Source organism: Ambystoma mexicanum, chromosome 3q (genome assembly GCF_040938575.1).
Source record: "Ambystoma mexicanum isolate Mex_15411 chromosome 3q, UKY_AmexF1_1, whole genome shotgun sequence".
NCBI lineage: Eukaryota > Metazoa > Chordata > Amphibia > Caudata > Ambystomatidae > Ambystoma > Ambystoma mexicanum.
The window spans coordinates 603,603,587-603,621,924 of record NC_090926.1 but is presented as its reverse complement, the minus strand read 5'-3'; the positions used below and the strand labels follow the sequence as shown (position 1 = coordinate 603,621,924).

The 18,338-nt window shown below is 44.4% G+C and overlaps 1 protein-coding gene across 1 annotated transcript in view; it reads right to left on the bottom strand.

Moving 5' to 3' along the window:
- Nucleotides 1-962: 962 nt before the first annotated feature.
- Nucleotides 963-18,338, bottom strand: part of GLP2R (glucagon like peptide 2 receptor) — a 1,432,227-nt gene continuing 1,414,851 nt past the window's right edge. The window contains exon 13 of the mRNA XM_069654470.1: nucleotides 963-1,787. Coding sequence (XP_069510571.1) covers nucleotides 1,455-1,787 — 333 coding nt within the window. The 3' untranslated portion in view covers nucleotides 963-1,454. The remainder of the gene's footprint in view (nucleotides 1,788-18,338) is intronic.

The following is an 18,338-nucleotide window of genomic DNA, read 5'->3' as shown; positions in this document are numbered from 1 at the left end:
AGTACAGCACCTGCCATAATTCAAATTATTCATGTCACAATGATCACGCAGACAGTGATCCATGTGATCGATGTGTTCCGGTCATCCTAAGCCTCTTATTGCCATTCAACACTGTCATTGACAAGACCATCCTTTCTACTATAGTCTCAAGAATAAGAATCGACTTTCTAACCTAGATTGCCTCACTTTTTGCCAACAAGAAGCAGTATAACGTGATGGATTAATCAGCAGGTCATCTATCCCTATTAGATAAAGAGACCCCAAAGGATCTATCCTGGCTCAGTGATATTCAATCTCTACGTGAAATCTCTCAGGTGTTACTGTACAAGCATGGCTTCAACCTGCATCAATACACTGATTGCACACACACTACCTGAAGAGAACATTGGTCTTTGGCAAATCCCACCTCAGATCACACATAACCCAAGGCAAATATGCATGCCCAATTTCAAGCCGAATTTATCTGCACAAACAGAGCTATATTTCTGCCGCCTATCGTCCAGCATGCACCTCAAAAGATGTTCTTCTAACACCAGGTTTCTGTAATCATACATAGACGGCATGCAGCTTTTCAACGAGCACATACAAAATGTATAATCAAGACCAGATTAATTCATGTGCAAAAACATCCAATGAAAACCCTCATTGCATACACACTCTGCCTACATCAGTGCAATGGTTTTGAAAAATCTTAAAATCCAACCAAGAGGGATCTGAAAACCTTTCTCTTCACCAATCCCATTCGCTCGCTACTTGCAACCTCCTTTTTTCGCCACATACCAAAAGCTTCAGCACTTAGTCAACCGCTATATCATGAAAACGCCCTACAAGTTTTGGGGGGTGTAATGTTTTTGTTCTAAGTAAAGCACTCTTCTAGCTCTCGCGGCCAGGTCCATTCGACATAAATACATGTTTAAAAATGATAATGCGTGTCATTATAAATATATCATTAATGCTTAGGGAATGCTACTGTATTATATTTATTAAGAAAAGTCTTTCATAAAAACAGAATTTTATGAATTGAACTAGACATATATAAGGTGTAACAAAGCAGCTCTTGTTTTTCCAATCAAAGTGTATTAAGTGCAGTCATGGCCAGGAGAACAACACAAGATTTACAGCAAAACTGGCAAGACATCTTATGCATGAATGAGTGTGGGCTCATACAGGTAAACCATGATAACATGTGGAAAAGAATCACGTTTTCATTTTAGAAAAAGGTATCTTTAGATTCACGAAAAGTTATATAGCTTGAAATCAATCACCCAAGGCACTTATTTTTGTGAAGATGTAGCATGTTTAAAGTTGTGGAGTGTAACCATTTGATACAATATGCCGTTTCAACAAAACAACCTGTGTCAGTTTATAACACATAGTTCTCGTTAAAATATATATTTTGTGATGAAATGTACAAGAGAAAGAGATATTTCTTGGAAATGCAAGACTAGAAACATTTATGCTTCACTCTCTTCGAATACTTCCTCTATCGTCTCTCCATTGGTTAAGCCTCCATCGCTGCTTTCTGAGAAGCTTCTCCTGCTGTAATATTTCAAAGGAACGTTGTTTTCTGGGTTGAAGTCTGCAATCACATTCACAGTCACGTGTATAAGCTGGACGTTGGAGGTGCGCTTTATATTTGAGTAGAACAGTTTACTGCCAAAATATGACTTTTTTCTCTGTTTTGAGCACTTCTTTAGATATCTCTGTTTCTTCCCAGCAAAACAGTCTGTACTCGGAAAGTAGTTTGATAAGAAAATTGTCCGCTGCTTTCTGAGTTCCGCCTTCACCTGTTAAAAGAAGACAATGCGTTATTTTGAATTCTTTACTAAAGGTACTTTATACAACACTGTGATCTCGCTAATAATTCAATATCTAATAATAATACAATTCACACCAATTTACTGATGATCCTGAGTTCCCAGTGAATGCTAGAACAATATCCCGCAGATTCTGGGAATTCCACCCCAAAAAAAGCCTTGGAGGGCAATGGGCTTTTTAGGCTGACTAGGGACACAGAAAGAGTGTGAGTGGCCCGAATGCCAGTACCAGATGGCCACAGAGTACTGGCCACCTAAGTAACAGGAGTGCAGAATATCATAGAAATGTTTGTGTTTTCTGCCTCCCCCTTTGATTGGGTTGACACTATCCATTTAGAGAACCAGGGCAATGGGCTGCTCGGTATTCCCCACAATGAGAGCGAAATGGGAACGAATGGTAAATGCCTCTTTCGCCGTCTGCTATTTCTTTATTTATTGTTTGCTTGTTAGGTGCTTATACAGCAAGTAAAATACTGTTTCAAAGCACCCACAGGACGAAGGGAGGGAAATAGGGAGTCACACACATTACAAAACACAATATTTAAGAGCAGTGAGAGGAAAAAGGAAACAGGATGAACCTACTATGCGCTGTGAGTATTAAGAATGTGCAAGTGCAGCAAGGAAGAGGGCATCGGGAGGAAGTGCTGGGGAGTCCGAGCTCATGGGTGAATCACAGATGAAGTGCTAGGATTCTTGAGTGCTATGCGGCCAGAGCCACTTTAGGTGTAAGTGCTAACCTCCTGGTCGGAGGGTGTGCCAATGGAAGTGATGAGGGTAGACAGGAGCTGGGCCAATTGGGTGTGTGAGTTCAGGGACCCAAGGATGCATAATGTCCCCGGACACCAACCACAGCAACTGTGGGATTAGCACAGGAGAGTGGAAGGGGAGGAAGAGGTAAAGAGGAAAGTCTTAAGGAGCTTCCAGATTTAAGAAAGTCCTGCTTATGGCGCAGATGGAAGGGGAGGCTGTTCCATAGGAGGGAGCCAGCTGAGGAACGCGAACAACCACCTACACTCTGTTTAGCAAAACACTTTACAGACAAAGAGTTGGTGTCAGAGGAACGTAGTTGTCTAGCGGGAGAGTAAACAATAAGATAAAGAGCCTCATTACGAGGTGGGCGGAATGGGTTTAATGGCGCCGGTATTGGTGCCGGTGCCGGTAAACCCATTCCGTCCTATTACGAGGTTCCATTGCGGGACCCGCTCTGAACGTCTGGTCAGACCAGACGTCCTTTGCGGGTCCCACAAGGGGACCAGGGAGCTAATAACGGGCCTGTTAATAACGGGCTCGTTATTAGCTCCATCCCCATTCCCATTGAGCCCTATGGGGGCTCAAATGGGAATGGGTTTTTTGAATGAGGAATTACTGGGTCCTCCAAGTTTGGAATGACCAGGTAATTCCTTATTCAAGGAACCCGGACCCGAGTTTGGAGGTAGCCATGCCCTTATTAAGGGCATGGCTACCTCCAAACTCGTAATGAGGCCCATAGTGTGGTTTCTGGGCCCAGACAGCCTTGTGGATGATGCAGGGGGATTTGAATTTTACCTGTGCAGCAATCTGGAGCAAGTCAAAACTTTTTAGGGCAGGAGAGATGCAGTCCCTGGGCTTAAGGCCAAGGATATGTCTTGCTGCCCTATTCTGGATTAGCTGGAGGGGCCACAGAGTGGAAGAAGGTAGATTCAGGAGGAGTCTATTGTAATAGTCAAGCCTAGAGAGAACCAGGGCTCGGGTAACATTAAAACACTGTGCGAAAGTGAGAAAAGGGAGAATTCCTTCGAGAAGGAAGGGCTGAAAGTGGGGCTTCTTGGTAATGTCCTGAGTGTGAGGGAGGAAGGAGAGAGAGGATTCAAAGATGACTCCAAGGTTTTTGGCTTCAGAAGAAGGAGCAGGGGGAGAGCCCAAGGAGTGAAGGGAAGAAGAAGTGAGCAGGGGTCGCAATGGGAAGGATCTCAGTTTTACAGGCATTGAGGCAGATATTGTTGGAGGTGCACCAGGACTGAATGGCAGATAGGCAGTCAGGGATGGTGGAGGGTGCAAGAGGGTCATCAGGAAGTTTAAAAAGGAGCTGTGTGTCATCCACATAACAGTGGAAGTTGGAGGAGAAGGAGGAGATGTGGCATGCAAGCAAGGTAGATGTTAAAGAGCAAATGGGAGAGGATAGATTCTTGTGGACACCATAGGTGGAAAAGGAAGTAGCAGAGGAGATGGTGCCCAGGATGACTTGGGAAGAATGGTCAGTAAGGAAGCATGTCAGCCAGTCCAGTGCCCGTTCCAAGATACCAAGGGTATTGTGGAGACCTTGTATGAGGATGGAATGGTTGGCTGTGTCAAAGGCAGAGGAGAGATCGAGAAGGATGAGGAGAGCTGGGGAGTTGGAATCCAGAGATGCAAGCAGTTCTTCAAGGGTGTTCAGAAGAGCCGTTTCCGTGCCTCTCGATGCTCGGAATCCAGATTGATGGTCGTGGAGACCACCAACATGTTTGGTGTGTGAGTTCAGGTAGGGCAAAGCCATCTTCTCCAGCAGCTTTCTCAGGAAGGGGGTGATGGAAATAGGGCAGTAGCTGACAAGGCAGGTAGGGTCTTCTGAAGGTTTTTTAAGGAGTGGTCGCACAAGGGCATGGTGAAGGGAGAAGGGGAAATATCCAGTGTCAAAAGGGTGATTACAGACTCAGCGTGTGCAAGGGCAAGAGCACCAATGTTATCTTCGATGTTCGTGGATGAGAAAGGGGAAACCTGTTTAAAAGAGAACTTCATAGAGCGGACAACTCTGGTAACCTCATCAGGTGTGACAGGGAAGAAGGAAGAGAAGTAGGAAGGAGGAGGTTAGGGAGCCAAAGTAAGATAAGGGTGTGTGTGATGGGTTGTGGCGGTGTGTAGCACATTTGATCAGGATGTCCTGAGTTTTGGTGGTGAAGTGTGTGGCCAGTGCATTGCAGAGGGCCTGGGAAGGAGAAGGGGAGTAGTAGATTGTGGAAGGGTTGGCTAGTTCCCTGCAGATCTGGAAAAGTTCAGCCGTGTTGTTGGTTGCACCGGAAAGCCGTGCCTGTATGTGGGCTCTTTTCTTGGCACAGATGGAGAATCTGTATTGCCTTTGGAGCAGGCGGCAGGCCCATTTGTCAGAGGATGAGCCTGAGGTTTGCCACTTCAGTTCTTCTGCCCTGCACTTTTGTTTCAGGGCCGCAAGCTCAGAATCATGCCAGGTGTTACGCTTAGAGATAGGTTTCTGGTGAATCATCATGACTGGGGCAAGAAGGTCAAGAGTATTCGTGATGCAAAGGTAAAGGTTACTGAAGGCAGAGTCAGAGGTAGAATCAGAGTTGAGGGGGTGAGGGGGGATGAAGGTAGAAGCAAAGGCAGCAGCTGACACTCGTTTCATCGGGCAGATGTTAGCGAACGAGGTTGGTGGGGCTTTCGGGGGAGGGGTGGTCAGAGGGCCAAAGGGACTCAGGTGGGAGGAGAAGAGAGAATGGTCTGACCAGGAGAGAGGGGTGACTAGTGGGGGGGAGAGAGAGGTCAGAGTGCCACCCCATTCAAGGCTTTCTTGCCTGGATGGTCGGAATGGGAATACATATAATTTTGTGGATGGTATCATTTTGATAAAAGAGCCATTTTGATGGGAAAATCTGTTGACAAAGGTGGCTAACCAATTTCACTCTTTTACCTCTATAGCTGTTATCAAAGTTAGCTTGAAGTGGGTGTGTGGAGAAAAGAAGAAATTCCTGTTCTCTTTACCCATCCATGAATCATCAACAGCAATAAGGATAACAGAATCTCTCTGGTACATTTAAGGAAGCTGAGCGGTTGTACACTTAGGATAGCCAGATCATTCGGCATCGCAGTGCTCCTGCATAATAGATAATTATGCATGTCTTGATAATGCTACTTTTGTCACGCCACCTGGGAGGAGCAGTGGATTAGTGAAAAGGGAACCACAAGTACCATTAGAACTTGAACATTGTGAGGAACAGAAGAAGTAAAATAACACTTTCTATAGCCCATTGGAGATGCGGTTCAGTTGAGCGACTGTTCAGAATCACATTCATCCATGCACTTCTGAAAATAAATTAAAATGGATAGCCTGTCCTGATGAACACGTTACCTTATTCAGAAGAGATGTTAAAACTAGGAAGAAGAGGACAGTAACAACACCCTTCAGAAGAGCTCAATATGAATCTGGAAGACAGTTGCTAGATAATCGTCATGCCTAGTTGACTGTGACTTTTTAGTATTCCTTGTTACATTTATGTATATGTGGTCTTATTTAGGTAGTACCTCATTGTCTACCTAAGCCTATTAGTGGCATTTGCGTCCATTTAGCATATGTTTGGCTTGAAGAACAACTTGGTGGATATCAATCATTATAGAACTTTTTTTGCACATCGCACCTTATGAGGTTTTTCTGTATATATACTGTGATGTTTTTAATTTTATTATTCTGTGTTCTAATGTGTGGCTAATGAATTACAAGCAAGCTATGGTGGCTTTATAAAGATGAAAATGTTTAAAATAAAATCATTTGTGCTATTTAAAGTGTTTCCCTATTCAACCTGAGTTTTGAATTTGGAGGTTGTAGAAGCCCTGGCTTTTTTATTTTAATTAAACTAATAAAATGATACAGGTAATTCCATCTTTGGAAGGTTAATCTGCTTATCAGATTCCCCTTTCATGAGCTCCACACCAAAGGCATAGTGTGTACCTGGGCCCAGCTGCATCAGAATCTTGATCTGCAGTGCCCCAGAGCAGGTAACGTGGACACAAATGCCCATTTACCAGCTTCAGTGACAGCCAAGTCTCTGCAGCAGAGGAGCTACATTTGAGACATGGACTCCTGTACCAAAAACCGCAATAATTATGAGTCTACTGTCCTGGTGGCAGATACATCCTTAAATATACACACCATACCTAAGTTGTTGTATAGCGGATGGTATTTCTCATAATTATTACAACCATAGCAATTTGATACCACACATGTGTCAGCCATGTGAGCCCAGCTTACCTGTGAAGAAATTACAAGTATTCTCCCCAGAAATGCTGACCTTGCTACTGCTAGAAGAGCTGTAGCCTTGGGAATTACCTTGCTTTGTTCCTTTTTGAAGGTGTTACCCACAGAGACAGCTACTCCACAGGAAGATGTCCTTGGAACAGGAATCAAACGGCAAACCCATTCACAAAAGGCTTGGCCTCACATTGGGCATCTACACACCATAAGGGCCTTTGATCTTATTGAGAAGGGAAGGGGCGGGGGTGGTGTAGATATCAAGCTCTTTACAGCTGGATGAAGGTTTCACGATCTTGTTTCTATCTGCCTCTATATTTCATTTCTGTCCCTTCACTTCCTTTAACCCAGAGCACTTTTGGTGTGATGTCTGACAGCAAAGTGTACTTGAACAAAAACCTGAGGAAGAATGTATTGGACCTTCTGTTGGGAGAGTTGACCTCTCCAAAGTCCTCCACCAGTGAGGTGAAGACTGATTGTCCAGGGCAGAGGCTAGTTCTGTCTCCTGACCACCCCCAAGGACCATGGGCATTGAACTGCTGTTGAGACAAGACCTGCCTTTCTGCCAACCAAAATGATACCCAGGAACTCACTTTGTTAAGGGACACCTGCAGTTGTGTGCCAGCCTCGCCTGTATGTGGAAAATGGGAACAAGGACTGAAATGTATCCTTGAGTCCCTAGTTTGGGACGCACAGCAACCGAGAGTCAAGGCATGCAGGAACTCTGTATGCAAACAAACCAATGTGAACCGTGATTTGCAACCGTTTGACTGTATCAAACCATCAGGACCCTCTGGAGCTGTCTTTGGCACTCCCCCGCTCTTTGAACTGCTGAACTGCATTTTTGAAACTGTTCACCCACCACCTTTGAACAGCCTCTTCAAACTGCCAATATCTTAATTGCCGATCTTCATCTATAGTCAACCAGACTCTGGGGGATCCTACGAACCACCACCTTCGAAGGCCAAACTGAAGCAATTGACTCAAACTGTGCATCCAGTCACCAGCCTCTTTGTCATTAAATTTGCTGTCGAACCAATCCTGGTGGCCCTCACAATCTGCACTTCTGTGTGCATCAACATCAATCTACACAAGCTCCTGTCCAAGCTCTGCTTACATCCGCTCCCACTCTAGAACATTGCAACTGATGCACCCAAACCTCTGAACTGCATGTTTGAACCTGTTCACTGCCGCACCACGCTAGCTGAGTGTGCCATTACCGCAGCTTGAGTTACAAGCTCTTTATTTCATCTGTTGCTCCAAACTGCATCTTGATCTGACATCATATTCGCTGCAGACCTTCATACCAGTCAAACTGATCTTGGTGGACCATCCAGCTCAGACCCTTGAATGTTGCATGAGACTGCTGGTACCAGACTGTTCATCCAGTCTCCAGCCTCTTCATCGAATTAGCTGTCAAAATGACCCTAGTGACCCTCAAGTTCTGTAGCCTATTGAACGATTCATCAAAACCGATCCAGTAAGGATCGCACATCCAGTAACCAGCATGTTCGCAGTGGAACCAATTGTCAATCTGACCTAGGTGGCCCACACAACCCACACTTCTTCGAGCATCAATGTCAAAATGCAGCTAGCCACTGTCCGATCCCTGCTTGACCCCATTCCCTGTCCAGAACAACGTAACCACTACGCTCAAACTTTGTCACACTGCACAAACACTACCAGACACCTGATTCGACACAGTTGAAGACATCAAGAATCGCAGAGTGTATTTGTAGTATGCAAGTCCAAAGGAAGGACAGCCAGGATGTAGGAAGTAGTTGGGAGCAATGCAAGTACTTTATTTGTTACAGGTCAAAGGTAGAAGCTGAACAGGAGAGCAGGCTTCAACATACTTCGATCTCCCAGCTCCCATCCTGAATCCCCTTCCTAGCGGCCAAACCCAGAACTCATAGAACCCTTGCAATCCGCATTACCTCACACATTCCAGGGACAGCTCACAGCACAACCATCAGAGCATGCAGGATAGCACTGTATTATTGACTGGTAACTGCCCCCCTCTTCCACCTTCGGGCCATAGAGAATTGTTAGGTCACCTTTAATCTGTTTTTGCACCAGAACATATCCTTTTACATACATTGTGGTTTCCTTCCACACCTGATTCATGCTCCAGAGTTCTACATCTTTCTAGCTGTACATATTCTGTGTTCTTTCCTCAGGGGTGGATTTTCTGTAGTGTTTTTCTATTTAGTTATTTTTGCTTTGGTGTGTTTAATTAAAGTAAATCAATGTTTATGGAACCTTGATTGGACCTTTCCTTTAATTTTAGAATGTTGTACTGTTGCTGTTTGGGTTGCTACTGAATCACATTCACACATCTCTTGAGAGTATAGTCTTCCCTTGGTCAACTTTGCTCTTGCTTTGTAGCCTCTGCTCATCCTTGTACTCCTGCAGAGCCGAGGGCAGATCATTACACTCTGTTTGATGCTGTCTGGTGGTGCACTGTGACATCATTCACACTAAAGTGTGGCTGCTGATTCTCGAGTGCGTACCTTCCAAAGAACAGGTCAATGGGCTCTGTTCATTCTCGCCGAGGAGCGCCTATGAACTATTTTTTGATCATTCACTAACGAGCCCCTTTAAATATTGTCTGGCTACAACTACTCCAGTTGTTTCCGAAATTAGCATCAGAGAACAATGGACAAACTTCATAGTTGTAAAATATTTTACAACATTTCTTGGTGTTTACAAATATTGGCTATCAAATGTTAACATTAATGATAGCTGTTTTGAAATGGGTGTGGTTCATTAAAGCTGCTGTCATAATAGCTGTTCAATGTTGTGATTCATGAGAACACTCAAGGTCATTGATCCCCTCTGAATATATTTGGTTTATTTTGAATTTAGTCTTATTCGTAGTTACATTAAACCACTATTGAACATTTCAAGACATAATTAATACAACAAATAATTAATAATTACCTCATTCTACATCTAATTCTCAAAGTAAATACCAATCTCATTGTTCATTCAATTCACTTATGAAAAAGTGCATAATGTCCTTTTTTTCATTTACATTCAATATGTTTAGACAAATTCACCATTCAGTATTTCATCATCCATTCAAGTCATGAAAGTCTTTTAGAGTAAAGACACATTTCTTTTGCTCTCAAAAATCTAAAAAGAAATGGTTTACTGAATCATTCAGTGATGGAAAGGCTGCATATATTTTGTGGATGTTTGTCATTGTCCACCAAATACATGAGATGAACAGTACAATTGTTTACCCCATTTGTCAACAAACACAGACCCATGAGGACAAACTAATAACTGTGGGTTTTCCCTAGAAGATGATTTGTTTGCAAACCAATGGACTGGCATCTGACTAAATTGGAATGGCATAATTTATTTTCACTTATTTCATGAGCTCAATTTGCACATGCAGTGTACAGTACGCCTTAATGCATACAATGTTGCATATATAAGTAAGCCACTGTGGGATGTCTCAACCCACTAGTCCAGGCCCTGCAACATTACTGTGCATTGCCTGCAGCAGAAATCTCAGAAATGGACACTGGAAAGCATGCTGCTCGCTAAAAATTACCCAAAAGTGCGCAGTAAAAATCTGAAAAGTAGGCCGCCATCCATTTTTGCCTATCTTAGTGAGCACAGGAGATCACTGCCGAAACCCACCATTGGGCGACCCACAAAGTAGCCTGAAATCACTTGAAAAAGCAATGCTGAGTGCCAAAAAGAAACAGAGCTGTTTGGAAATCTGTTTTCTTTATTGTCAAAAATGTGCAAGAATCATGGCTCACAAACCACCTAAAAGATCTAACCTCCTTGTTGAGTGTTCCACATTATGCTACTGCAAGAATCCACATTAATATAATGTCCACAGAAGTATATGTCATCTGAACAAAGTCCACTTTTGAGGATTGCTTGCTGGAAGAAACCTGTCAAAAATGGGTGTAATACCGTTACTCACCTCTGTCAGAAGCCTGCAATTTAAAACCATCTTGTGTAAAGTTGAACATGGAACTCAAACTATGCCAAAGAAAGACTTGCTATCAGAAGCCTAAGAGGTGGATACAATTCAAAACTATATTCTGAAAAGGCTTGAAGTAAGAAATTGGTTGATGTATTTGTGAAAAATGTGAGTTATATTTTAATGCAAGACAATTTCAGACATTGGGCTTAAGAGTTAAAGTTTCCCACACTGTGCTTCAAACACATTCCACACCTTCTCCCTGAACAATGGAAACTTCCCCCTGCCCTTGGCTAAGAGAATGGCAGGCTGGTGTGAAAAGGAACTGGGAGTGGCACCCTGGCCTGTTGCTCTGAGTGCAGACAATGGATTCCTTCGGCTGAATAGGAATGCTAATTCAGGTGTGACTGACAACAAACTGCTCTGGCAGGAAGAAAGCCATGTGACCCTCTGATTCAGCCCTGCTCTGGAGGCGGGCCAGACTGGAATTGTTGATTTGACATTGAAGTAAATGTATGTTTTATAAAAATGCTTATAGCAAAGTGTACTGAACTGACAAAAATATGAAATTTAGGGATTATTAAAATGAAAAATGTGCTCACAGTTGGTGCAGAACTAACATTGAGAAACCCACCAAAAGCGTGAAAAAATTGTCTTTTACGAACCAAAGCTCGTACGAACATGGGACTTGAACAGAGACATGCCTTAATTAATCTGTGATGCGTATATTAACAAGTTGTGCATATTGTAAATATGTTTTTTTTAATGAAAAATAAGATATACAGTACAGAGACAAAGGGGAGGGTTTTTCCCTAAGCCATAAACATGACACACGATGACACAGGATGACACACTGCTCCTTTATCAAATCAGGGGACAGGACATTCTCTGACCTATCCGATCCTTAGAGGGTTGGCATAGTAGAATCAGCCTCCCCACCGACTTTGGAAATACATAAATAGGGACTGTTGAGGACCCAGACACACACATTTTGTCCAATCCTCAACTGATTTCTTGACAAAGCACCCAGCAGGAAGATCCAGGCTCCAGACATAGATCCAGAGACCAGACTCTAGAACCAAACTCTAGAACTTTGAAGCAGTGAGGCCTAACCCAAGAAGCTGAACCCTTTTTCAGCAGGCCTCAGAATATTAAGCAACCTGATTCTAACCCCTAAACTTCCAAGGGGCACCCCACAAAATCCAACAGCCTGGCTGAGCTATTTTGCTGTTCTAGCTAAGAACCCCATGCTAGAACCAAGATCCAGAACAATAGAGCACAGCTGTATCCAGAACCCGTCAGATCCAGTCTAAGAGGCCGCGCAGACCAGAGTGCCTTGCTGAGAGCAGAACCCAGTGCCTGAGACCTGTCCGGTGGCGAGAGAATCCCAGCCAAACCTTTGACCAGATCTTTGATGGGCCCATTCCATTCCAAAGCCATAGTTGTAAGTATTTAGTGTAGAACTGTCCATAACCAACCTCTTAGTCTTAAGTAACCCAATCCAACCATTCCAACCTATTCAGAACTGCATTATAGAATCTTGTGTCCATCCTGAATTCTTCTCATTATATTGTCTGTGATAATTGTAGCATCAATCATCTTTGCGCTGATATTTTTCTGAAGAGGCACAAGTGTTTTGACGGACAGACGTCAGAGCAGAGGCGCCGCTGTTCTGGTGGCTGCCCGTTGAGTGTCTTGCTTCTTCATAGACGATTAGTATAAGCCTATCCTTGTTGGTAAATCTTTAAAGCACAATCTTTCATTTTGAAATCTTGACTCTGTTTCTGAAAAATCTACCTTTATTAAAACCTCTGTAACTTTTGAACCGCACGTTCTAGAAACGAAATTTAAATATAATTTTGAAGCTAACATCCCCAGCGTTAAAAGCAACCCAAACATTCCATTTCCTTGTAGTTTTTCCACAATTGCGTTTCCCGCACGTGCAAAAGTTGCAGCGATTTGCAATTTGGCTCAATTTCATTGCATAGAAAAACAGCTATTTCTTGCTTTCAACTGCTGAATTTCGTTTTCAATCTGCTAATTATTCTATAATTGTTGCTAATGTTGACCTGAACCAATCCAAAGCAACACTCACTAGTTCTGAATCCATTTAGTGAATTAAAATCAATTTTAGCATTTTCCCATTCATTGCAAATCACACTCAAAAGCATTTTGACCTGTTTTTAAAGCCTTCCTGTTCTCTCTAAGCTTGCTGGGGGGAAGTGGGATTGAACTGCATGGTTGATTGTATTCCTGATACCTGTGTGCCCTCATTCCATCTCTTCATATTGCATAGTGGGGGGAGTGAGTAGTAACAGAGGGAAAGAGTGATCATATTGTCTTTTGATTGAAGTCATATCAAGTTTTATTTCTATGTTGCATTCTTTCCTATCATTGCATTTTCTTGAACCCATACAACGTATTCTCTGCTACATTATTCTTCCCATTCCTACTCCAAATTGATTACAGAGATTGTTGATATTGTAATATTACCCATTGATGATCATTGTTCATATTCCTAAGTGTGATATTCAGACATTATCCATATTTATAAAAGTGTGAAATATATATTGTTCAATTCTTCAAATAAATCTTTTAATTTGCAAAACAAACCTATTTCTTGGTTCAGTGAGACCGGGGGAATTCAAAGAGAGGGGCGTTATATAAGGGTACATCATCCAGAATTAAACAAGCGTTGACATAAAAATATATAAATAAAGGTTTCCATTGGGCATCCCATACTAGGCATTAACTTAGTTGGAGTGCCGGATTGAAATCACTTACAGATTGGGGGCTCGTCTGGGATTTCTGGATTAGAACTACCACTTGTGCAGCTTAATACACTGTGCTAACTGACAGGATACATATGCTGTGTTACACTGTGTTACACTGTAAAAGCACCCCTCAAAAGGGAACGCTCTAAGGAAACCGTCTGTTTTGCAAAATAAAATAATAAACTTCTGTAAGTCAGGAAGGAAATCAATTTCCAGAATGGCGACATTGGTAGACATCAAGATAGCTAGATAGCACCTTTTACATAAGGTATTTGTGAGAGGTGAGTGGACTGAGCAGGACCAGAATGTGTGGTTGCAGGCATCACACAACATATCACTGCAACTGGGTTAGATATCTGGAGAGATCAGGGTCCCTTACATGTGGCCCTGAGTGAATAATATATATCCCCTAAGGCCAAGGATGAGCAAAATAAGATTGCCAAGATAGTGGCATATATATCTATGGGAGCCATACAGGACAAATATGCTGAAGGCCAAGTAGGCAACTGATGGCATTAGAAAAGGCCCAATCTGATCTGGACGCTTCTGAGCAGAGGCTGCAGTGGAGCCAGGAGTCAGAAAATGAAAGCAGACAGTATATAATCAAAATAAAGGAGGACATGGGTATCCGGCAACAGGAAAAGGCAGACCAGGATACCAGAATTCTGGCCTTGCAGAAGGAGTACCAAGAAGGATTGGACTCCCTACTGCAGAGCCAGAAAAAGCTGGAGCTACAACTGGACTTCAACAGGGTATGCGCAGAACAGGTAGTTACCCTGCGAAGCCACTTAGATTGGGAGAAGGCAGAGAACAACACATTATTTCTGAAAGACCTGGACACCCAGGCAGAATTTGAGGAAGAGTGCCAGGAAGCTGGTGCCCTTCAAAGACAGAGGGATGACCTAGTGGCACAGAGGCAGGAAAGGGCCACCTCAGGCCAGGAAGTCTGCCACTTAAAAGGGAAACTGGAAGAAAATCACCTGGCACTCCAGGGACTGGGTGACCTCCAAAAAGAGCATCAAAACTTGTTAGAGCACACCAGGAGGGTGGAAGATGCTCTGGCAAGAAAGGAGCAGGACAGTAGGGACGGGACTCAGGAGGTAACCCTCCTGCAGCAAAGACTGGCCCAGTACTCCAAGACAAACCAGGAAGCACAGAAAGAAAATGAGGCCCTCTGTCAGCACAATGATAGGCTCCAGCGACAGGTAGCCATGCAAGAGAGACTGATAGAGACTAGTAAGGCCTTGATTGAGGAACAAAATGCTCAGTTTCTTGCATGGCAACAGGGAGCAGGGGATGATAGAGATGAGGTTCACTTGGAAAGGGAAACACCTGAGCATAACCTCAGGAGCCCTAGTACCAGAGGCCTTCATCTCTCCCAGTCCCTGGACTCTGCCACTCCCATGTCCCCTGGCGCACATGAGCCCAGGGCCATGGGGATGGCAGATTACTATCCAATCAGAAGTATGGGACTCATAGGCCAGTACCTCCCAGGCATCTGGGTATGGGCACCTAAGTACTTTGAAGTTTAGTGGGGAACTCCAGGAGAGTAGGCCCACTAAGTGCATCCTGAAAATCTCTGCCCAGTTAAGACAGTGGGGGGGGGGGATACCCATCAAATCCAGGGAGCAAGGAGGAATCAGAAGACTCCTCTGAGCGCCCCAGGACACAGGAGACTAGGTCCCCACATTCTGCCAGCCATTCCCAGGCTCGCAGAATCCGGTAAAACTTGGAAGACCAGACGGGCACCTCTGGGAGCAGTGCCTCTGAGTCAGAGGATGATTGGACCAGGGTAACCCAAACCAAGAAGGCCAATAAGGCAAAAAAGAGCCTTGCTTAAGGATCCCTTAAAACAGATCAAGGCAATACGGAGCGTCATCACACCTTATCATAAGAATGCTAAGTATTCTGTTTGGGAACACTTAGAGCTCTTTGAGCAAATGATGGAGACTTTCCATTTCAAAGACAGCAGTAGCTGCATGCAGTTTGTGAAATGGACATCCTCCCCAGAATACTACAGTTTCTTTGCTGGGCTGGAGGACCAAAATCAATCAAGATGGTCCACATATAGGGCGGCCATCCAAAAGCATTTTTCTGCTCACAGAAATCCGCAAGAGGCTTGCAAGGCAGCCTACAATTTACAATGTGGGGTGGATCAGGCCCCACAATTATGTGTGCAGGAACTAAAGTGTGCCTTTGCGCAGACTACCCGAAGGGTGCGCACGGACAGCAGATAATTTGTTAATACTTTTTTCCATGCTCTACCAAAATACATCATGACCCAGCTAGTGAGATATTTTCATGAAAAAATATCACTAGACTGGATCATTGAACAGGCCACCCGGATCTATGAGGTGCAAAAGCCCATAGATAACAGAAATGCTAAAAAAAGCCCCAAACCAACCAGCACCCATGCTGCTGCAAAGGTGGCAGAGGCAAAGGTGACCCCATTTTGGATTTGGAGATGGGGGGCCTAATAACTTGCCTGCACTGAATAGTTCCAAGCCCAGAAGGCCCTCGGGCCAGTCACAGACAGGGATCCAAGGAGGTAGTCCCACAAATGGGGTCCCTCACTCCCCTGACAATGTAAGTCCCCGCTACAAGGGGAACTGACCCATCCTGGGTTATGTGTGGACTCCTACGGGCCAAGGGGGGGATCCAACCAGGCACCTAACCCAGGGAACTTCCCTCCTAACTTCCCCCAGGAGAGCAGAAATTCCCTAAATCCTGGGCAGAACTTTTCCCTAGATATCCACCAAACTTCGAACCCCAGAACAATCCACCCTTCTTTCCCCGCTTTCCTGAGCCCAGACAACCTTATCCGGGAGAGGGGAGGCCAAGGATGGAGGGGTACTCAAATCTTCCCAACCCGAGGTAGTACCAGAGAAGGGATAGCTACTCTTCCCGGGATCAGCCCAGGGGAGAAAACAGAATCCCGTATCAGCCTGAGCGGGTTTCACAGTTAGAGCGCCAGGTCCAAAATATGGCACAGGCTCTGGGTCGGATGCTGAGGGCTCAACAGAACCCTCAGATGAGCATGCCAGCGCAGAATGCCCCAAACTCTGGACCTGGTGCTCCAGAACAATGATGGGGGCAGCACCCGGATAACCCATCGGTTCCCAGGGAGGAGGCACAAGGGGAAGGGGGGTGTAAAGCCTTGGAGGAAGCTTCCTTCCCCACTTGTAAACAGCCCCTGGAAACCCAGGAACCAGAATCAAAATCTCCTACCCCTGAAGGTCTACCACCCAAGTAGCCGAGGGGGGGTAGGAGAAACAAAGTGCCCAAACAGACCCATTTTGAGGAGGAGGTACAGATCTTCCAATTTGAAGGAGAGGGATCCCCAGAGGATGCTGGGACAAGGAGCTTCTCCTTCAGAGATGGGGGAACTCCTCCCAAAGAAAAATGGGTCCCAAAGGATTCAAATTCAGACTGGGTAGATGTGCCGCCCATCATCCAATCGCAGAACCGACAACATAAAAATCCCCTGGTTCAAACCCATCCTAGTGACTGCCTCCAATAAGGGTGGGCGGCCCAGAACTGGAATCAGGGGAACTCAAAACTTCTCCCATCTCTAGTTGCCACCTTTTTCTTTCACATTCCCAAGACTCCCCACAGAATTCTGCACAAATCTCTTCTCTCTGAATGTCCAAAACTAAAAAACTCACCAAACAGTTGTCCAAAAATGTACATTATCTGTGCCCCCTTGCAGAGAAGGAGGGAAGATACTATGCCCCGGTACAAATACAGGGGCAGGGTACAATTTTGGCACTGGTGGACACTGGATCCCAAGCTACCCCTCTGTCCAAAAAGGCCTTTGATGAACTGAATTCAGGAGGTTGGGAGAATTATCAAATTCCTCTCACCTCTCTTGCTGGATCACTTCAGAACTTTGACGGGAAGGAAATTCCCGTCGAGGGGACTGTGGATTTGAACATTAAATTTGGGCGACACAAGGTGAATCACCCGGTCATAGCTGTGACTCCAGAGGGCACCCCTTGTTTACTAGGGAATGACCTCCTGAGAAGGTTGTCACCCCTAATAGACTGTGTAAAGAAGGTCCTCTGGACCCAGACTAGTCATCCAATAAAATTGAAACAGAGTGTCAACCATGTTAGTTTAAACGGCACATGCCACATGGTTGAACAAAAATCTGACCAAGTAGAATTTCACTTCCAGAACAACCAAATTCCAGACGTGACAGTAATAGCAGTAGGACAACAGACTGGTGATGGGGGGTCCTCTCTATTTCTGAAAATCAACCTTCTTTCCAGTCTAAGGTGGTATTCCACACTGGAAGGAAACACTCTGAAATTCTTTACAAATCCACAATCAGACATTCCCACTCCTATAGTCCAGAAAGATGTGAAATCAGCTCAGAGCCTGGCTGATATTCAGCAAATTGGAGAGCAGTTGTTCATCCCTGTTCAGTTAAATGAAGGGAAGGACTCTCTTCTCACCCAAGTGTGTGTGAACAATGGTAAGAGCTTCATCAGCAAAACCATGTTCCGCTAACTCCCAAAAGATCCAGCCATTCCCACATTTAGACTGATACACACATGGGAAATGGATCTGGAAGCACCCAATTCCAAACATCTCCTGCCAAGCAGGTGTATGCTCAAAATCTCGATAGGCAACAAGAGCATAGTCCATAATTGTTGGGTCGTGTGAGACGTCATTGCCGCCTTTTACTTAGGCAGTGACATTCTCAATCGCTTTGCCATTAGTTTGGACCAAATAAACTTCAAAGCGTGGTCCCGATTAGTGGATAATCCCATGGGCTTTGATGATCCAGAAAAAGCATT